At 41.8% G+C, this 23,430-nt stretch overlaps 1 protein-coding gene across 3 annotated transcripts in view; it reads left to right on the forward strand.

Annotated features, from left to right (window-relative positions):
* The window catches only part of LOC141265441 (NFX1-type zinc finger-containing protein 1-like), a 325,904-nt gene that overhangs the window by 265,790 nt on the left and 36,684 nt on the right, over positions 1 to 23,430 (forward strand). For all 3 annotated transcript variants that reach the window (XM_073678552.1, XM_073678553.1, XM_073678551.1), the window contains 4 exons: positions 6,515 to 6,669; positions 9,275 to 9,420; positions 10,267 to 10,377; positions 17,548 to 17,643. In XM_073678552.1, coding sequence (XP_073534653.1) covers positions 6,515 to 6,669; positions 9,275 to 9,420; positions 10,267 to 10,377; positions 17,548 to 17,643 — 508 coding nt within the window. The remainder of the gene's footprint in view (positions 1 to 6,514; positions 6,670 to 9,274; positions 9,421 to 10,266; positions 10,378 to 17,547; positions 17,644 to 23,430) is intronic.

Below are 23,430 nucleotides of genomic sequence, written 5' to 3' on the forward strand. Positions count from 1 at the left end.
GTCTACCAGGAAATTTTAGAGCACTTCATGCTTCCCTCTGCTGACATGCTTTTTGGAGATGGAAATTTCATTCTCCAGCAGGACTTGGCCCCTGTCCACACTGCCAAAAGTACCAATGCCTGGTTTAAAAACAACAGTATCACTGTGCTTGATTGGTCAGCAAACTCGCCTGACCTTAACCCCATAGAGAATCTATGGGGTATTGTCAAGAGGAAGATGAGAGACACCAGACCCTACAATGCAGACGAGCTGAAGGCTGCTATCAAAGCAACCTGGGCTTCCATAACACCTCAGCAGTGCCACAGGCTGATCGCCTTCATGCCGCATTGATGCAGTAATTGATGCAAAAGGAGCCCCGACCATGTATTGAGTACATTTACTGAACATACATTTCAGTATGCCAACATTTCGGATTTTAAAATCATTTTTCAAGCTGTTGTTATAAAGTATTCTAATTTACTGAGATAATGACTTTTGTGTTTTCATTGGCTGTAAGCCATAATCATCAACATTAATAGAAATAAACACTTGAAATAGATCACTCTGTTTTTAATGACTCCATATAATATATGAGTTTCACTTTTCGTATTGAAGAACTGAAATAAATTAACTTTTTGATGATATTCTAATTTAGTGAGATGCACCTGTATGTGCTTGTACACATTAGACTGGAAAAAAACCAAGAGACCTGAACTGGAATGCATGGTGTGCATGCAGCATGTAAGAGCATGTTCACACATTGCCACTACACAGAAAAAAAACAAAGACAGAAATACAATACACAAATACCCTGCAGTAAATAAATAAATCGCAATAGTGCATGAAAATAATAAAGGGTACTTAGTTAACATAATTTTGATCAAAATAATGCGAAAGCCATACCGCCTCGTCACGGCGACCCTTATTGGACAGTCCTAACCCTAATATTTAAAACCTTACCGTTTGTCAAGTGACATACATGTGGATAAGGGCAGAGAGACCGAACCAAAACACTGGACACAGAGACATGGGGAGCAAGATGAATTAGCTTTCCATCTCAAAGAAAGGGCGGCCACACCCTTATATGTGCTTGTACAGATTAGACTGAAAAAATTAAGAGACCTGAAGTGGAATGTAAATTGGTGTGCATGCAGCATGTAAAAGCATGTTCACACATGGCCATTAAACAGAAAAAAAACAAAGACGGAAATACAGTACACAAATACCCTGCAGTAAATAAATAAATCGCAATAGTGCATGAAAATAATGCTTTCGCATTATTTTGATCAAAATTATGTTAACTAAGTACCCCTTATTATTTTCATGCACTATTGCGATTTATTTATTTACTGCAGGGTATTTGTGTATTGTATTTCTGTCTTTGTTTTTTTTCTTCCCATTCAATTATCTCCCTGGCTTGCCAATCCACCAACGGAGTATTTTTCACCAACCGAGGTAGACCCAAAACAACTTGGGCGGGAAGACAGTCCAGAACAGCAAGGGATTATCTCACAATGAACTGACCCCACCCCGGCGCTTCAACTGGTTCAAGGCAGCGAAACGGTCATTGTCCCTTTCACCTGTCTCCCCCACACGCCCTTTGGGGCTCCTGCCACACGCTGATATTTGAAAACGAGAACATGGGACATAAAAGGCACCAAACACACAAAATAATTCAAATAGATACACAATGTTGTGAAAAATTCATACAAAATTTATTATTGTTCTCAAAACATTAAACACCACCATAAGAAAACATGATTAAAAAAGCATGTAAGACAAACAAGACAAATAGATACAGTAAAAGAAAATCCCCTTACAGAAAATAATATAATATAATTCGGAGTAGTAAATCATTGACCTGTGATGTATTTTTGTATATATATGTCCCAAACCCTTTGGACATTGACTTCATACCCCTGAGGAAGCCATAATCATATGGTGTAACGCGTAGGTTTTGTATTATTGACATCTCCTTTTTTTCTACCTGTGCACATATATTATCGGTACCTTTATATTTATCCCCTATTTTGACACCACCTTTCTCCTTGTAGGATACTTTTTATATATGTGATATTCTCCTTGTGAGCATTGTGCATTGATTATTCAATGGGGAGTGGGCCTGGTAGGCTGTCAGTAAATTATGTTTTCTCATTGTTCTATCTGAATCATGTTTAGAATCTTTTATTAGGTGGATTTAAACTGTGTACCGTAATTATTGATCATTTTGCACAGGTCAGTGATTTACTACTCCGAATTATATTATATTATTTTCTGTAAAGGGATTTTCTTTTATCTATTTGTCTTGTTTGTCTTACATGCTTTTTTAATCATGTTTTCTTATGGTGGTGTTTAATGTTTTGAGAACAATAATACATTTTGTATGAATTTTTCACAACATTGTGTATCTATTTGAATTATTTTGTGTGTTTGGTGCCTTTTATGTCCCATGTTCTCGTTTTCGTTTATCATTATGGGGACGTTGGCACAAACATGCATCTAGCTATATTGTGGTGCTAGGCCAGACAATTTTACACGCTGATATTTGACATGTCTCGTATGTTACAATAAAGGACATATTTTAAGAAGATCGGAGGAGTGCTGCCTTTATGCTTTCTTTTCTGGACACTATATAATAATATGTATAGCTAAAGTACAGCAAGCAAGACAATGAGTTCTCACAAACTCAGCATCAACCATGCTGACTCCAGCTCCACTGTCAACAAACACAGAAATGTTCTTGGTTTTGCTATCTAGCACCACCTCTGCTGTCAGGACAAACCGGGAACTGCAGGTTGATGATGAATGCACCCCTTGCTTAACCAACTCCTGACTACCAAGGATTAATCGAGTTTTCTTTTGCTTAGGAATCAAAGAACAAGCCCCAACAAAATGTCCCTTTTTCCCACCAAAAAAAATACGCCTTTTTTTGCGAATTTCCTGGGAAATGTACGATGCAGAGGCACCCCCTAACTGCATGGGTTCCTCCACCTCCCCCAGTACTGGTTCACCGCCAGACCGCTCCCCCCGGCAAAGGGGCATAACCCTGACAAGAATGCCCCGGAGAAGGTGGTCTCGCCCACCTATCCCGAAGGCGTCTATCAACACGTATAGCAACAACATGGCAGCCTCCAAAGACTCACAGGTTTCATACACTGCTAAAGCATCTTTCAACCTTTCAATAAGGCCCTGACAGAGCCGAGTCATTCCATTTTGTATCCATTGCCCAGCTACGGAATTCAGAGCTCTACGTGTCCACTGACCGATTCCCCTGCAGGAGGCGACGTAGCCTAGACTTAGCCAAGGCGACTCGGTAAGAGTCATCATAGATGAGGGCCAGGGCCCCAAAAAAAACCTCCACAGACTCGAGACAAATTGAATCCTGCGGTAAAGAAAAAGCCCAGGATTGAGAACCTCCCTGCAGCAGTGAGATCACAATTCCCACTCGTTGCTCCTCACTTCCGGGAGGAGTAAGGACGAAGTTTAAAGTACAGTTTGCAGGACTCCTTGAACACAAAAAACTTGTCCCTGTCAATCAGAGCAGGAGGGAGGTAGTCTCTGGGTCCTAAAGTAAGACAGATTTAAGAAGGAGTCTGCAATGCCAAATGAAGAGATCTTCTGCAGCCAACTGCAATGCGACTGTCACATCTGACACACCCGTGACAATTATCACTTCCAGGACTCCTTGTTCTTCATTATGCTGAAGATATTTCTTAATGACATTAGATCGGGGGGGACATACTGCTGGTGCAGCTGAACCGGGGTCCGGAGGTGGAGTGCTAATAATGAGGGCAATCTGGCCTGCTTCTCGGAACCTGAGGCTCCAGGGGGCCCATGGCCAGATTTCCCTCATCATGTGTGACGAGCAGGGAGTGATCCTGCAAATCCGCTGCCTAAGGGAGAAAATGGCAACAGAGCTGCAGGAATCTGTTGTCTGCTTCTTGCCCAGCGTTTTCTCTCCTGACACAGACTTACGAGTCTTGATGACATCAGCATGCAGCGCATCTGAGTCAGAGAGAAAGTTGTGATGAAGAAAGAAGCAGGAAGAGATGCCTCGGGGAAAGGACAGAGAGGTGAGTGTTGCTTTTTTTTTCTTTTCCAATACCCTGAAGAGAACACAATATTGTGAGTGGGGGGAGGACAATGATCTGAGTGGGGGAGAACAATGATGTGAGTGGGGGAGAAAATGATGTGAGTGGGGGAGAACAATGATGTGAGTGGGGAGAGGACAATGATGGGAGTAAGGAGAGGACAATGATGGGAGTGGGGAGAGAACAATGATGGGAGTGGGGAGAGGACAATGATGGGAGTAGGGAGAGAACAATGATGGGAGTGGGGAGAACTATGATAGGAGTGGGGAGAGGACAATGATGGGAGTGGGGAGAGGATAATGATGGGAGTGGGGAGAGGACAATAAGCTGTGGGGGAGAGGACAATGATGTGAGTAGGGAGAGAACAATGATGGGAGTGGGGAGAGGACTATGATGGGAGTGGGGAGAGGATAATGATGGAAGTGGGGTGAGGACAATGATGGGAGTGGGGAGAGAACAATTAGAAATGTGGGTAAGAGGACAATGATGTGAGTGGGGGGAGGACAATGATGGGAGGGGGGGGATAATGATGTGAGTGGGGGAGAACAATGATGGGAGTAGGGGATTACAATGATGGAGTGGGGTGAACAATGATGGGAGTGGGAGAGGACAAGGATGGGAGTGGGCAGAGGACAGTGATAGATGTGAGGGAGAGGACGATGATGGGAGTGGCAAGAGAACAATGATGGGAATGGGGAAAGGACAATGCTGGGAGTCATGAGAGAACAATGATGTGATTGGGGAGAGAACAATGATGGGAGTGGGGAGAGGACAATGATAAGAGTGGGGAGAGTACAAAGAGATGTAGGGGAGAAGACAATGATGGGAGTGGGGAGAGTACACTGATGGGAGTCGGGAGATGACACTGATGGGAGTGGGGAGAGGACAATAATGGGAGTGGGGAGAAGATAATGAGAGATGTGGTGGATAGGACAATGATGGGAGTGGGGAGAGGACAATGATGGGAATGGGGAGAGGTCAATGATGAGAGTTGGGGAGAGGACAATGATGTGAGTGAGGGCAAGACAATGTGAATGGGGGAAGACAATGATGTGAGTAGGGGGAGAACAATGATGTGAGTGGGGGAGAACAATGATGGGAGTGGGCAGAGGACAATGATGTGAGTGGGAAGAGTACACGTGATGCCCGGCGCCCAATCAACTCTGGCATCACTATCCCTGCCTTTGGAGAAACTGAACATGAAGAGGAAGCCAGGGCTACAGCTGATCTCGGACTTCCTCTTCATGTTCAGTTTGTCCGAAGGTAGGGACAGTGACGCAAGCGCTGATTGGGCATCAGGCATCATTCGTCATTCCACCGCATCACAGCCCCGGGACTGCGAGTGCTGAGACTGCTGGAAAGGAGCCGGCATGGAAGGCGAGTATAGGTTTTTTTATTTTATGGGGGCAGAACTTTTAGTTTAAGAAGGGGTTGTCATAATAGTGGACAACCCCTTTAAGTTCATAACGCCATCTCAACACTGATCTAACCTGAGATTCCCTGTCTCCACCTCTCTGAGACAGAGATACACTCAAATTGGATATGTTATGGCCATCAGAAGCAAAGTGCTCAGGAATAGGAAACTTCTTCATGCCATTCCGCATGGTATATTTATGTTGAATTTGTTTGTCTTCTTGGTGGTCTCACCTATATGCAAAAGTCCACAAAGATACTGTATCACATGTACTGTATCACATATGCTGATGTACATTGGGTGAAATAAGTATTGAATATGTCACCAATTTTTTAAGTACCGGTAAATATATTTCTAAAGGTGCTATTCACATGAAATTCTCTCCAGATGTTGGTAACAACTCATCCAATCTCTCAGGCAAAAAAATGTCCATAAATTAAGTTATATGTAATAATGAGAAATGACACAAGGAAAAAGTATTGAACACGCTTACTGAAATTTAATTAATACTTCGTATAAAAGTCTTTGTTGGTGATGACAGCTTCCAGACGCCTCCTGTATGGAGAAACTAGTCGCATGCATTGCTCAGGTGTGATTTTGGCCCATTCTTTCAATTCATTCAATACTTATTTCACCCGCTATATAAGTGAAGTACTGTTGGAAAACTCTCTTAAAAAATTATTAAAAGTTACAGAAACAGCTATTTTCATAACTCAGGAGTTTCACCAATATTGCTTGGTCTGCTGCTCTGTTTCCATAATTCTCTTTAATTTCTATGAGAGTTAAACAAACAGCATAGCACAGCTGCACTCGACTGTTTTTGTAACCCCGTCAATGGGGACGAGGACCTAAACTCCGTTTTTCACTTCTTGGTCATGAAAGGCAGAGATCGGAATAACCTGTTAATCTTGGAAAACCTTTTTGAGCCCAGTTAATTTACTGTGGATCAAGAATTACAGTTGTGAAATTGTTTTGTAGCACTTTTAGTACAATGATTTTTGTATATTGCTAACATTTAAAATTGTTGCAGATGCTGGAGATCTCAATATTTGTGTGACATCCGCAATGAAATATTTAAAGTGGAAAACCTCTGCCAAACAGTTGTAAATAGGAGGAAAGAACTCAGGAATGAAGAGGACCTGCTTATATTACAAGAGGCGGACATTATTGGCATGACTACCACAGGTTAGATGAGTATTATGTATATATTTGAAATTTCAACACCTAGTAGGAATTGGAACATTGAAATGCATTGTAATTTAAGTATGAGAACCATGAGCAGAAATGTGTGAACTTACATGTCTTGGCATCCATAATTAATTAAATCCATAGTTATCAATGAAGAATGTTTTTCCACGCTGAATGCACTTGGAGACGCACATTATCAAGATCTGCTGCTGGCAGCTCCCCTTGTAATTATCGAATAATAACTTCCCAGATGTGCTCGTTGGGAGACAAGTCAAGAGATGCTCAACACCATGGTAGCACATTTAGACCATGCAGTCTGCTCACAGTAGCCCGATCAACATGTGACCTGGCGTCATATTCAAAAATGGCTCTGGGTATACTTTGGAAAAGTGCCCCAGGAGCGGTTTTAAACATGACAATACCATATTGCTCGTGCTACTCTGAGTATCCTGCTTGACCTAAATGTGCTACCATGGCCTGCAGCATCTCGAGACTAGTCTGCCATCGAGCACATCTGAGACATTGGTCGGCAATTACAAAGGGAGCTGCCAGCAGGGAATCTTGATGATTTGCATGCCCAAGTGCATTTAGCATGGCAGAACATTTCTCAGCAACCATACTGAATAAATTGAGATGTTTTGAAAATTTCTCCGTGGATTTAATTGTAAATTATTGAATGCATCATTCATGGACATTTCAACTGTATTATGCATGTATAAAATTGTCCTAAATTCATTGTACAGATTTGTGCTCTCCATTTAGATTTTTTTAGGCCATCAGTAACGGCAGGAGTGCACAACATTTTTTGGTCCAAGGGCCACATTGTCATACTGAACCAATCCAAAAAAATTTAAAGGGCTATTTACATGAATGCATCACAGAACCAAGTTTTGAGTATTTGAGAAGGATTTTGAGAATTTCTTCTACAAAAAATCAACATAAACACACCCAAACTTAACCTGAGTTTTTGGAGCAGAAACACAATTAAATTCTCCTCATAATCTCAAAACTAAATGTTGAGTATTTTTCAGTTTTAACATGGTATGGATTGCTACATAATCAGAACCACCATCAGTACATGAATACATCACCAAGCTTAGTACAGTGATCAATTGCAGTTTCATGTCAGCCCCATATAAGCCCCATATATACTTGTATCATGTAAACCTGAAACTCACAGTATGTCCTTAACAATGGTAAGGAGATACTGGGAGTTATTATTACCAGCCATCATTAGACTGTGGACTATACAGGAACCACAGTACTGATGAGATGCAGGAAGGATCACAAATAAACATTTACATCCAGGTACCTTATAGGTGACATCTTCTGTGATAGTTCCCATCCCTTTTATCCCCATGTAGTACAGATGCCATCATGAGATTTCATTCCTAGAGCTCGTCTCTGTAAACTCCCTCTTCTCAGTCTTCAGCAGCACATATTTAAAATAAAAGTATCATTATACTGCCACAAATAAATAACTATATCTCCCATGCTGCACACCGAATAAATAATTGCCCCTTACTGTGCTTCCAGCACAAAATATCTCTCCAACACTGCCTCTCTCCATAATATCCTCCCCACACTGCCCCTCTCCATAATATTCCCCCCACCTCCCCTCTTCATGATGTCCCTCCCACGCTGCCCCTCTTCATAATGTCCTCCCACGCTGTGTCTCCATAATGTCCCCCAACACAACTCCTCTCTGTAATATTCCCCCACACAGCTCCTCTCCATAATATTGCCACGCACAGCTCCTCTCCGTAATATCCCCCTCCACACATAGCTATTGTCCATAATGTTGCCCCACACAGCTCCTCTCCATAATATCCCCCCCATACAACTCCTCTCTGTAATATCTCCCTTCACAGCTCCCCTCTGTAATACCCCCCACACACCGCTCCTCTCCATAATTTTCCACCCCCACACAATTCCTCTCTATAATCCCCCCACACAGCTCCTCTTTGTAATATTCCCCCACACACGGTTCCTCTCCATAATTCCCCCTCACACAGAGCTACTCTCCTTAATTTCCCCACACACACAGCTCCTCTCCATAATTTTCCCCCACACACAGCTCCTCTTGATAATATTCCTCCCACACAGCTCCTCTCCGTAATTTCCCCCCACACACACAGCTCCTCTCAATAACATTACCCCCCACACCCTGCCTATCTGCATACTGCGCCTCCTTCACAGTCCTCTCACCCATTGCCCCTTAATGTGGGCTCATAGTAACAGCAACCCCTCCTCTCGCTACATTAAGATGTTTAATTTTCATCTTCTCCTGAAGTGTTTACTTTTTTCGGTGCGACCTTGCCTCCTCTGTGTGACCTCATCACACTGTTGCACGGGGGCTGAGAGTGCTGCTCTGCTCTGTCACAGTCCCGGCGCCGAAGTGTTTAACTGTATTCGTGTCTGAAAAACTCGAATACTGTTGAATATAGTAAGGTGGGAACTGTAGTCTCCCCGTTTTCTGCGGGCCGCAAAACATCCCTCAGCAGGCCATTTGTTGTGCAGGCCTGAGTTATTGTTTTGATTCTTACTTTGTCAAGGATAAACAAACATTATTTAATTTATTTTGTACTTCACCTACATTTAGGTGCAGCCAGGTGTAGAAAATTGGTGCAAAATGTTCAGCCTAAAATTGTGATAGTAGAAGAAGCAGCCGAAGTTTTAGAGGCTCACATCATTACTACACTTAATTCCAGTTGTCAACACCTTATACTTATTGGAGATCATCAACAGGTATGTTCTGAAAAATGTATAATTTATACAGTACAGTATAGTAAAGGGATTGTCCACCACTTTCAAATATTTTCTTAATGTGCTCAGGGTGAGGAGAGTAAAAAAAAAAAAAGGGGGTGATCTCCTACATGAATGGCACTTATCCTCCACATTGGGTACTGGTCTTCACTGCTCTCCTGGCATCAACATCTGGTGACCACTATACTTGATCCGCTGCAATCTTCACATTCCATCTGAGCTAGAGGAAATATTTTTTGTTCTACTCAGAGGGAATGTGCTGCTCAGATACAATGTGAAGGCTACAGCCGATCAGTGGCTGCTTATTGACTACAGCGATCAAGGGTTGACCCCCACCAGATATTGATGCCAACAGAGCAGTGGAGACACAGTACCCAGTGTGGAGGAGTATCCTTTTTTATTTATTCCATCCTGAGCACATTAAGAAAATGTTTGAAATTGGTGGACAACCCCTTTAATAACATATTTAAAAAAATATAACAAAAATGTTTTTTACTTTCATAATTTGACCCCTAAACCCTACAAAACTAGTGCAGGGATTCACCTGAGTAGTAAAGGATAGTTACTGCTCATCTATTAGACTGTTTACAGACCCTGTCTTTTTTAACTCTTTTTGGTTTTTTTGTTTATTTGCGGTGGAGGATTTAATAGTTCCTTGCACTTTGAATGATAATGCTACTGTATGTAAGATCTAATAGGAAAGGAAATGCCTACATTTTGCATACTGATGAAAGGATTTATGGAAAATTGTAAATGAAATTGTGTAAATAGGACTTTATTTTCACTTGTACAATGACAAATGTTAATATGATGTATTGTCTCTTTCAGCTCCGTCCAAGCACTACAGTATATGAACTGGCAAAAAACTTCAATTTAGAAGTATCAATGTTTGAACGGCTGATCAGAATGAAAATTCCATATGTACGCTTGGACTGTCAGGTAAAAGTTTATATTAGAGACTTATTTTAGAGGGTTTAACCCCTTCCTGCTGACCAATGTCTAAAGATCTGTGCAATATAATAGAAAGAGAAATACGCAGAGGAATCATTGTAATTGTGCACACCCAAATATCTTAAAAAATGCAAAGTTTTTATTAAACATGATTGACAAAGAAAAACAACTCAAACAAAAAGATTAAACACATTTAAAAATGAACAAAGTACACATGAAGAGGTTGGATGCAATAGTCCAACAAAGTTGTCTAACAGCAGGTATATATTATGTTAGATAGTTCATCTTTAGTGTCATAGGAGACTCATACATTCTGTGACTGATAGAAACAGCTACAAAACATAATGCAAGGTATAAATGGCAAGCGCATTAAACATATATGAGGCGCCTCACATTTTGGTACAAGTTCAAAGAAGTCATAAGTGTTGAAAAAAGGTCAAGTCTTACCAGATGAACCAAGGCAATATACCTGCAGTGGGTAGGAGCCAATGCGTGTCGCTGCTATGGGCAGTTTCGTCAGAATTCTTATCATAAAGAAATATGCCAGTATTATATAATTTAGAAATGGTAACCAAATGTAAAGGTCTCCTAATGGGACTAAAGAAATAATCTCGAAAAAATAAATATGAGAAGCAAACAAAAAAAACAACATAGAGCTATAAAAGGAAAAATATTTTAAATCCATGACTTAAAAAAATAAATTTACATAGGTTATACCTTTAGGCTGTGTGCCCACGATCCGTTTTTTAAGTGTTTCCGCAGTGGCAAAAACGCTGCAGAATCGCTTAAAAAACGAATGATAGAAGGCCTGCCATGTTCCCCAATGATAATCCGCATGTGCTGTGCACATGCTGCGGAAATTTCCGATTCGGGTTATCATTGCGGAAAAAAACGCAGCACTACCAATTATTTTGCGGAAGTGCTGCGTTTTCGCCGCCATTGACTTGCATTAGATCGCATGGATTACGCATCACTGTATATGTAGATGCGCATTCCATGCGTTCTAATGTGCGGATGGTACCCAGGTCTAGAGGAGAAAAGACTCTCCTCCGGACCTGGGTACCATAGAAAACTGTAAAAAAAGAGAATAAAATAAAAAATAAATATATACTTACCTTCTGGCGGCCCCCGATGCACTCCTCTTTGCTTGCCGGCAGTTCGCGATGGACTGAAGGACCTGCGCTGACGTCATAGTCATGTGACGGGTCACGCGACGCTGACGTCGGCAGGTCCTTCAGTGTACCGCTGCCGGCAGCCAGGACGGTGAAGCAAGACTGCGGGGGCCATCAGAGGGTAAGTATATATTTATTTTTTTATTTTTTACCATTCTTTTACGGTCACGCTATATAAATCCATGCCGTTTGCATGGATTTATATAGTGTGACCAAGTTGACAAGCACTTTCCAAGTGATGCTAAAATCGCTTGGAAAGCGCTTGTCAACCCGCATGCGGAAATGCAAGTGAAGAACGCTTCACTTCCGCATGTCCCTGGCAGGAAAACGCATGTACAATCCGCATGCGTTTTTTTCTGCCAGGGAGATGCAGAAACGCTCAGGAAAATATCCTGAGCATTTCTGCATCGTGGGCACATAGCCTTACAATAAAACTAACTTACTGATGGTGAATGGCACTCAAAAATACACTTTTAAAGGAACACTGTCAGCAAAGAATAACTGTCCAAATCAAGTACAGACTTTTGGCCTATCATGGCATAGCCAAATGTTTAACCCCGTCACGACCTTTGACGTATCTATACGCCATGGTTGGGAAGGGGTTCCTGGCCCATGACGTACAGTTATGTCATAGCGATCTCGCACGGCACATGAGCTGTGCTCACACGATAGCAGACAGGAGTTTGGCTTATGTGATAGCTAAGCCCCGGCTGTCACAGCCAGAAAAAAAGCATTTTTTAGTGTGTGATTGTAGCCAGACATAAAAAATCTATATTAATCTGGTATAGCTGTAATCGCACTGGCCTGAAGAATAAAGCTACCTTATCACTTATACCGCATGTGAAACGGCGTAAAAAAATAAATAGAACCAATTATTGACCTGCTGTTGATTTGTTCACGAGCCTCCCAAAGATCGCAGTAAAGCTCGGCTTACATTTATCCTGCGCTGAGTGCGTACACCACGGTTTTCCATGTAAACACTGTCTGGTGTATGATCCGTCTTTTTAAGTGTGCATAAAAGCATGGTTGGCCACAGTTTTGTACACCTCTGAAAAGGACACCACTGAACAGAGGCCAGACGAAGTCAAGAGTAACTCTGCTGCTTCATTATAGTGAATGAATCCCTCGGGGGTTTCATCTGAATCACGTCATTCAGAGATTTAGATGGAAATCCCAATGCAAGTGCTCAGCGTGGATCACAGGATAAATGTGATGCAAAATGTTATGTAAAATGTTCCTAATAAAAGCTTCAACACAATCCACAAAAAAAGCTAGTCCCCAATCAGGTCCGTCATCTGTCAGTGAAAATATAGGGGGCTTCCACGTTACTTGTAGAACAAAGGATCTGGAAAAGAAATCCAGCAAATTCTGCTCTTCCAAATACAAATGCCCCCCCTCCCTTCTGAGCCTAACAGTGTTCCTAAACCACATTTACAGTCCACATGTAGTGATGAGAGCCTGCTTAATTTACCAGGTCCATGTCTCCAGAAGCATGAGCTGGGCACAATGTATGGACTCTACAATGTATGGGAACTACAACATACTGGGCACTACAATATATTGCCACTACAATGGCAGATTTGCAATTTTTGCTCAAAAACATCAACTGCAGCTTGTTTCTGGAAAACACCCATGGAGTCAAAATTGTCACTACACCTGTAGATAAATTCCCATAGGGGTATATTCTCCAAAAGGGGATCACTTGAGGGGGAATTCTGCTCTTCTGGCACTTAGGGGCTCTGTATATGGAGTTTGCAAACTATTCTATGATTCTCCAACAGTGAAATAGTGCTCCTTCTCTCCTGAGTCTCGATGTTTGGCTAAGCAGTACTGTACAGCCACATATGGGGTATTGGCTATTGCCATGTTCTGCAAAAATTGTGTGACAGATTTTGGTGCCATTTTTATCCATTTCACCATGTGAAAATGTAAACGAGGTGTAGTTTACAAAATGGGGTCCCTTGTGGGGGCTTCTTCTCTTTTGGCATGTCAGGGGCTCTTCAAATGTGACATGGCATCTGCGACAAAACTTGCACTACAGAATTCAATTGGCGCTCCTTCCTTTCAGAGCCCTGCCGAGTTCCCAGACAGTAGTTTTCCACCACATATGGGGTATCAGCCTACTCAGGAAAAATCACACAACAGATTTTGGGGTCCTTTTCTCATGTTACCCTTGTGAAAAGGAAAAATTTGGTGCTAAAGCAAAATTTTTGTGGGAAAAATTAAATTTTTAATGTCCACGGCTCAACTTTATAAAATTCTGTAAAGCTCATGTGGTTTCAAGGTGCTCACCACACCTCTAAATAATTCCTTGAGGGGCGTAGCTTCAAAAATGTGGTCACTTGTGAGAGATTTCTATTGTATAGGCACATCAGGGGCACATGGAGTCCGTTATCTATTCCTATTTGCTCTCCAAAAAGTAAAATGGTGTTCCTTTCCTTCCGAACCCTGCCGTGTGCCCAAACAGTAGTTTTCCACCACATATGGGGTATCGGTGTACTCAGGAAATATTGTACAACAAATTGTATAGACCATTTCTACTGTGATTCTTATGAAATTGAAAAATTTGGGGCTCAAGCAACATTTGTGTGGGTAAAAAATTTTTTTCACAGCTTAGTGTTATAAAATTCTGTGAAGCACATGCAGGTTCAAGGTGCTCACCACACCTCTACATAAATTCCATGAGGGGTGTAGTTTACAAAATGGGGTCACTTGTAGGGGGTTTCCACTGTTTAGGCACATCAGGTTCTTCAAACGTGACATGGCGTCCGCTATCTATTCCAGACAATTTTTTGCTCCAAAAGTCGAATGTTGCTCCTTCCGAGCCCTGCCGTGCGCCCAAGTAGTAATTTTCCACCACATATGGGGTATCGGGGTACTCAGGAGAAACTGAACCACAATTTCTATGTCCATTTTCTCCTGTTACCCTTTTGAAAATGCAAAATTTGGGACTAAGGCAATATTTTTGTGGGAAAAAGTAACATTTTCATTTTTTTCTTCCACATTTCTTTAATTACTGTGAAGCCCCTAAATGGTTAATGAACTTATTGCATGTGGTTTGGAGCATTTTGAGGGTTGTAGTTTTTAAAATTGTGTCACTTTTGGTACTTTCTGTTACATAGGCCCCTCAAGGCCGCTTCAAATGGGATGTGGTCCCAAAAAAAATTTGTTTTGTAAATTTTGTTGCAAAACTGAGAAATTGCTGATACACTTTGAACCCTTCTAAATTACTAACAAAAAAAATGTTTAAAAAAACGATGCTGATGTGAAGTTGACATGTGGTAAATGTTATTTATTAACTATTTTGTGTAGTATAACTATCTGTTTTAAGGGCATAGAAATTTAAAGTTGGAAAATTGCAAAATCTTCAAATACTTTTTGCCAAATTTTTGATATTTTCATAAATAAACGCAAATCATATCAACCAAAATTTACCACTAACATGAAGTACAACTTTCACAAAAAACATTCTAAGAATCACTGAGATATGTTGAAGCATTCCAGAGTTATAACCTCATAAAATTATACTAGCCAGAATTGAAAAAATGGCCTGGTCTGGAAAGTGAAAAAAGGCAGGGAGGTGAAGGGGTTAAATACATCTTCCTACCTGCTATTTTTTTTTTTTAAATTTCCACCACCCTTTGATTGACAGTTCTGGCTTTATACAGCCAGAGAAGGGTGGAGATAGATGGAAAACAAGCAGATGGGAAAGTGTATTTAAATGATTAGCCACACCATGATGCACCGAACACCTATACTTGGTTTGAACAGTCATTCTATGTTGACAGAGTCATTTTGAAGAGTATCTGGCAGTAGCATCAACTCTCCTAAACCATCTATATGGGCATGTAAATCATAGGAAGATGATAAATAACATGATACCTTAATTTGCAATCCGATGTCTTATGCCAGAGAAATTCATCTTTTTGTTAATATGTAAATGAACTGTTAAGATTTATGGGCTGGACATAGATCTCTCGTAGAGTCTGCTTCTAGAGCTTATTTTAAATGAAAGAGACGTTACGACTGTTGGACATTTAATGACTGTCATTTTGCTCTCCTGATCCCACTACAAAACTGAGTGTGATTACAATTAACACTTCTTCAGCTTCCATCTCACAGGTAGCTAATGGGGGGGGAGACAGTACAGCAGAGTTGAGGTTTGTCTCATTACAAACATATCTGCAGCTATAGCTCACTTCTTGTGGTGCTGTCAGCTGTGGTTCAAAGCTGTAGCTGATTACAAAAATCCTTCAACTTTCTTTCAGGATACCGTAAGCGGGGTGGGGCACTACCGCTGAGCAGACAGCACTATGATAGGTGAGCTACAACTGCAGTTATGTTTGTAATAAGACCAAGCTCAACTCTTCACTGTCTCTCCCAACACACTGTGAAAGGGAAGCTGAACAAATGTTAGTTGTAATCACACTCAGCTATGCTGAATTGTGTTTCAGGAGGGCACTGTTCATGGTAACCTGGCAGCTCTAAAAATTACTAGCACGAGCAGCATTTCCATTTACCAGAACCCAGAATTTGCCCTGGCCCTCGCCCTTTTATCCCTGTATAGGGGTATTGACATACACAGGGGCGACTGCGCTGGGACCTCAGAGTTGTCTGTTCCGTGGTGCAAGCTGGAATAGCCAGGAGATAAGGGTAGATACAAAATCATCAGAGAGGAGAATAGTCTGTAAACAAGCTGAATTTGAATAAGGAATATCCACTAATACACACACAAGAGCTGAGATAAACAGGAACTAGTTAGGCTTTAACTGGTAGTGGGAATTAACTCTCAGGGGTTTAAATAGCGAGCACTCTCACCCAGAGTTGACAGCAAGAAGAAAGGACAATTAGATAGGATTTAACACCAAAGCTTCCAGACTGACCAAAGCCACTAGTTCCAGGAGTAAAAATAGGGTTACCAAATAGTCGCCATGCATTGACCAATGATTGAAGCGGGAATAAAGGGGACAGGCTTCGGCACAAATTTCACAGTTAGTTGTAATCACTCATAGCTCAGTATTGAGATCAGGGGAGCAGATTATCAGTCATTACATGTCTCATACTGGTAAAGCCCCCTTTCTTTTATATCAAGCTCTGGAGGCACAGATCTTGGAGATCTATCTGCTGCCCATATATCTTAACAGCTCAATGACATATTAAGGAAAATGTGGTTTTCTCTGATGTAACACATCAGATCTAAAGACAACCTGCCAACTCGGAAAACACTAATTACCTGTAGATAGGGGCCACCTTACTGAAAGTGCTGCTACCAAAAGAAAATGAACTTATTTTCTCCTGGAAGCCACAGGCTTTCAGTCATAGAGACTTGCACAAAGTGGCTACAGTCACTGCTCACAGCACTGCTCATTATACTGTAAGCGGTGGCTGTAAGCACACCCAGGCACTTTGATTCACAGTTCGCTTTCCAGTAAGATCAGTTAGAAGAGCAGATTGTCTGTCATTACATGTCTCACACAGAAGAAAGCCTGTTCTAAGCTATTGTGAAGAGTGTTCTTTTTTCCCCAGTATATTGCAGCCTGCTCATGATTGATCAATGTCATACAGTTGAAGAAGTACACACCCCCAGAGAAAAATCTCTGGGAATACACAGTTGAACTAAACATAAATTATAGCCTAAACTTTACCAGCTAATATCTTCGCAATGGAGAGAAGAAATTAAATAGCAAAAAACTATGTTTTATTCAGCTTTATAACCCTTATTCCATGATGTGGCCAGATTATCATGCTCAAACTAGTGACAGGTCCTCTTTAAGTCTCATGAATTTCAATTTGTGCATTGGATATCAGATAAAATCCAAACAAGTAAAAAATATATAACAGAATAAAATATTTAGCAGATTTACTAATGGAACCATTACACTAATATTTTGTTATTTTGTGTATCTTTGCTTCATCTTGTGAAGTAATTACTAAACGTAATAGTGCATAATCTTTCACTGATACTAATATGCCTTCTCATTTTCAGCATCGCATGCGTCCAGAAATTGCTCAGCTGCTAACGCCTCACATTTATGACAAGCTGGAGAACCATGCTTCAGTGCTAACCTATGAAAACATAAAGGTAAAATATTGCAACATAAGTGGTAGAGCATTACTTATAATGAAACCTCATTTTAATTTTCTTTTTCTTTTCTGTTATTGTGTAAATATGCTTAACCACTTCTGATTGTAGTCAGTTTAGGCCTACCTGACAGAGCCCCATTTTCAGATCTGACATGTCACTCTATGCGACATGTTGTATTTTTTGACACATTGTATTTTATGTTAGTGGTAAATTTAAGTTGATAAAATTTACTTTTTCATGAAAATGTGATAAAAATTCACAACTTTCAAACTTTTCTGAATTGTATGCCCTTTAAAACAGTCATTCCACACAAAATAGTTAATAAATAATATTTACCATATACCTATCGTATTTTGCTGATTATAAGACGCACCCCAATTTTTGGGGAGGAAAATAGGAAAAAAATGTTTTAACAAAATGATGGTGCGTCTTATAATCCGCTTTTACGGTAGCTTACCTGGGGGGTTGCGGTGGTGGAGCGAGGTCCCAGGTGGCAGGGTTGTTGCTGCAGAAAGCTTCTGGTGGCGGTAGCAGCAGGAAATGCTGCGGGCCCCAGGCTGGTAGAGGGTGGTGATCGACGGAGGTAGGCGATGCTGTGGGCCCCAGTCTGGTAGGAGCGGGTGTTCAGTGGTGCGTGGGCTCCACTGACATTTTGTGAAGGTACGGAGCTCCCGCACTTTTACAAGCTTTTGAATTCGGTGGACTCCGGGAAAATGGCCGCCAGAGGCGGCGCATGCTCAGATTGAAATCTCGACACCCCCTCCTACCAGCCTGGGACCCACAGTATTGCCCCACTCCTGCCGCCACTGCCAGAAGCTTCCTGTAGCAGCAACCATGGGACCCCGCTCCAAGGCAGCTGGTAAGCTACACTCGGATTATAAGACACCCCCGCATTCCCCCCCCCCCAAAAAAAATTTGGGGGCAAAATCTTTTATTTAGAGACCATTTCACTTTTCAAGTAACTTTCAAGGGCCTATATGTCTGAAGGCCTCCAAGCAAGACCCCATTTTAGAAACTGCACCCCTTAAGGTATTCAAAACCACTTTCAGGAAGTTTGTTAGCCCATCATATGCTTCACAAGAATTAAGGCAAACTGAAAGGAAAAAATTAAAACATTTTTTTTACTAAAATGTTGATTTAATCCACATTTTTCATTTTCTCATTAGCTTACAAGAAACTGCACAACAAATTGTGGGGTTCATTTTCTTCTGAGTACTCCAATACTACATGGTATCAAATACTGTTTTGGCACATGCCTTTTCTCAGACAGGAAGGAGCGCCATTTGATTTTTGGAGCGCAAATTTGGTTGGAATAGATTGGGGTTGTAATGGCACATTTGAAGAACCCCCAGTGTTCACAGAATTTTACAAAAGTGGGCAGTGAAAATGAAAAATGACGTTTTTTTCCACTAAAATACTACTTTTGAGCCAAATATGTCATTTTCATAAGGATAAGAGGAAAATGGACAACACAATGTGTTGTGCCATTAATCCTGAGTAGAAAAGAAAAAGAAAGACCTTTGGACAATACCAGGGATTAAGTGCCCATTGTAATCCGATTAATTAAAAATGTTACTGGATCTATTTAATTTAGAACAGAGGGGGTTAGGGCTTTTCCTTTTTTGTTTGTGGCTGGTTCTGGTTTCCCTGAGGAATTATATCTTTTTGTAATTTTTTGAAGAAAAAAACTGCGTTATCAGTCCTTTATAGAGGAAGTGAACTCTTGGTTAAAAAAAAAAGGGAACAGAAACCGATTTACCTGCTGTGGTATTATCAAATGTGATAATGTCAGAGTGACGAGTGCTATCATTTATAGTAGGGACTAACATTTTCAGGGGTAATCTAATGTAAAGATAGATCTGTGGGAGGAGGGTATAAGGCCAGAGGCATGTGTGCTGTATTAGTAACAGAAATTTTATGATCTGTAAAAGATAGGGACTTTCTGCTTTCATTTTTAATTTTATTGATTTGTTCTCTAATGGCCTCAAGATGTTTCCCAGCATGGAGAAAAGAAGCAAACTTGAAAGTGGAGGGGGGTGGTTCGCTAAGGAATATAATATTGACCTCGGAGTGCGTTTTTGAAGATGATGTCTCAGTAGGTTTAGTAACATAGATAGAGGAACCTATCGAGGGGATGAAGAGTCTGTGTCATGACTTTGTTGTCGGGTATCCCGGGACCAGGAGCTCCTTCCCTGACCCTAATTCTAGGGGCGCCCTAGCTGGCCCTGTTCCCTGGATTACTTTTGAAGGTGAAGATGCCTTGGACATGTACCTTGTCTGAGCTCCTCAATGTGCCCTCAGTTTGTTTCCTCCCCCCACCAAGGGAAAAGGGGAGTAGTAGTATATCACAATAAATCAACCAGACTAATACAAACAGGGATAAAGGAAAATACCAATCATACAAATATATGCACACAACAGAGGATAACACCGGGTAGTGGAGGATGGGGAAAAAAAAAATTAAGAGAAGGATAGGATTAACACACATCCAAAACCACGCAACAGTCTTAGATAAATCCACCGTACACCTTCTCAAACAACAACAAACCACCAAACTCATAACTATGCAGCATTGAAGCTAGCTCTGGCAATAACTGCTAGCCAGAGCCCAGGATATATAGGAAAGGGGAGTGGCAAACAGTGAACAGCTGCAAACATTAAGGCAGGTAAGCTTCCAGGAGCTCTCAACTGAGCAGATTAACCCCTGCACTGCTAAAAGAAGCCTGCATCGTTTAATATGAAGGTGAAAGGCTTCTAATGAGTGCAGGAGTAGGAGGAATCAGACGCTGAGGTCTTCTGGCTCCTCTCTGTTTTGATAAAGCCGTGACAGTACTCCCCCTTCTACGAGGGACCTGCGGAATCTCAGAACTGGGCTTATCAGGGTGTGCCGCGTAAAAAGATCAGATCAATCGCATGGACATCAGATGCCGGTATCCACATCCTCTCCTCAGGACCTTAACCCTTCCAGTGTACCAGATACTGAAGCGACCAACGAACTAAGCGAGAATCAATTATCTTAACTATTTGGAATTCCAAATTTCCATCCACAATGACCGGAGATGGCGGTAGTGGTGATAGTACAGAATGGATCGTAAAGGTAGGCGGCAAAGCAAGGCGGAATGCTACGGGATTGACGACGGTCACAAAGGACCTATGACCTGATGTGGGTTAGAGGGTGGTATCTAACACCCTCTAGCCCACATCAGGTATAGTGTGCATTTAGAATTTTCTACACAATGTCCTCTGTTTGAGGGGGTCTATGGTGTGTTTACATAGATATAGGATTGTGGTCTCAAGTTTAGTAGGTTTAATAATACTGTGACACACCTTAGGGACACATTGGTTTAGCTATGGTGAGGTGAGCTATGGTGAAATCTGGTGGCATTTCCCATTTTTAAATTTATGTGTGTGTTTTTTTAATATAACAAAATAATGTTTCAATAAAGATACATTTTTTTGATTAACTTATGGTCTTTTGGTGATTTTCTATAATTGGAGGTGGTTCGCATATACACTTACCTCTCTATATGATGATATCTTACTGAATCTGTCCACCACCACCAAAATTACAGGATTACCTGCTGACACTGGTAGATCAGTGATAAAATTGACCAATAAATGAGTCCATGGAAAATTGGAAATCGCCAATGGTTGGAGAGACCCAGACGGACGAGTATGAGAGCTCTTAGAACGCGCACAGACACTGCAGGCGGCTACATACTCCCGAACAAACTGATGAACCCCTGACCACCAAAAATGCTGAATAAGGAGATCTGTGTTAGCTTTATTACCGTGATGTCTGGCCAAGACCGAATCATGATGTTCACTAAGAACTCTAAGATGGAGATTCACAGGTACAAACAGTTTACCTAATCGACAGGCAGCAGGGGCATCCCCCTGAGCCTCAACAACCTCCTTCTCAGGATCGGAGCATATAGACACAATAACCATCCCTTTTTGAATTATAGGAACCGGTTCACAATATCTCCACCTCCAGGAAAACAATGAGATAAGGCATCCGCCTTAATGTTCTTGTTCCCCAGCTTATATGTAGCGAAAAAGTTAAACTTGGTGATGAATAACTCCCATCTTGCCTGTCTAGGTGTTAAACGTTTCGCAGACTCTAGATATACATGACTGTTATGATCTGTGATTACCATAAGCGGATGAACGCCATCCTCCAGAAAATGACCCCACTCTTCAAAAGCCCACTTGATTGCCAAGAGTTCCCTGTTACCAATGTCATAATTTCTCTCAGCGGGTGACAGTTTTTTAGAAAAGTATGCACATGGTCGCCATTTACCAGGAGAAGCACCCTGCGACAAAACGGCCCCCACTTCAGACGCTTCAACTTCTACAATGAATGACGTCAGGCTGTATGAGAATCGACGCAGATGCAAAACACTCCTTCAAGGTATTGAATGCCTCCCTGGCCGGACTGGACCATTTAGAATAGTTTGTCCCTTTCCTGGTCATATCCGTCAGAGATTTGGCCACTACCAAAGAAGTTTTTGATGAACTTGCGGTAGTAGTTGGTGAAACCTTTAAAACGCCTTTAAATTCTCAGTATTGAAGGCTCTTTTCCACTCTTCCCCCTCTTTAATACGAATGAGATTATGCGCCCCCCGAGATCCAGTTTAGAAAACCATTTTACTGCCACAACCAAATTAAATAGGTCCGGGATGAGAGGGAGCGGATAGGAATTCTCGACTGTGATCTGATTTAGTTTGCGGAAATCTAGGCAGGAGCGTAACCCCCCGTCTTTCTTCTTTATGAAGAAAAACCCAGCAACGATGGATGGGGATTGTCTCATATGACCCTTTGCCAATCTCTCCTCATTATAGTCCTTCGTGACCTGCCTCTCTGGACCAGAGATATTATAAAGTCTGTTCTTAGGCAGCTTGGCCCCAGGAACAAAATTAACGGCGCAGTCATAAAGATGATGGGAAGGGAGTTGTTGACACCCTTGCTCCGAGAGCACTTCTCCAAAGTCAGACAGGTATTTAAGCACAGACTGGGCACCCAGCTGGCTAGGGTGGATACCCAGTGTCCTTGACAATTCTCCTTCCACTTTGCCACCTGCAGAGTCTGCCAATCTACCACAGGGTTGTGCAGCGGGAGCCATTGTAGTCCCAGAACCACAGGAGAGGGCAGACCCTCTAGCACATAATAGTCAATACATTTTGAGTGTATTGCCCCTACCTGTAGATGTAACCCTCGGATGACTTGAGTAAAATACCCCTGGCTCAAGGGTGCAGAGTCGATGGCGATTATGGGTATGTGTCTGGATGGTGTATGTGGTTTTAGGCCCTGGACCTGGACGAACCTACCATTGATCAAATGAAACCCCACCCCACTGTCCAGAAAGGCAGAAATGATCACCTTATTTTTGCCCTGATGGATTTCAGCCGGTAGGAAAAACTGTGACCTACCCACGGAGGATATATGTACATCTGGGTTGCTAACCTCCCCGCAACCCAGGCTCCTTAGTTTTCTGGCGTCTGTTTACAGTGAGGTAGGGAAGGACAAGCACCCACGAAATGGCCCTTCCTTTCACTTTAAAAACATGCTCTTCCTTTACGCCGCACTTCAGTTTGATCCACAGAACAAGTCGCCCCACCCAACTGCATGGGCTCCTCAGATGACTCGGACCAGGGTTCCCTTGACCCTGGACCTCCCGCATATTGGAGTGTCTCTTTATGTCTCTGGTGAAGACAGTGATCCACCCAGAGACATGGCTGCTGAAAGAGAAACTGGAGCTTCAAACAAGGCAAGGGCATCCTT

This window comes from Phyllobates terribilis, unplaced genomic scaffold, assembly GCF_046119375.1.
Source record: "Phyllobates terribilis strain yellow unplaced genomic scaffold, ASM4611937v1 Scaffold_4__5_contigs__length_816908805, whole genome shotgun sequence".
NCBI lineage: Eukaryota > Metazoa > Chordata > Amphibia > Anura > Dendrobatidae > Phyllobates > Phyllobates terribilis.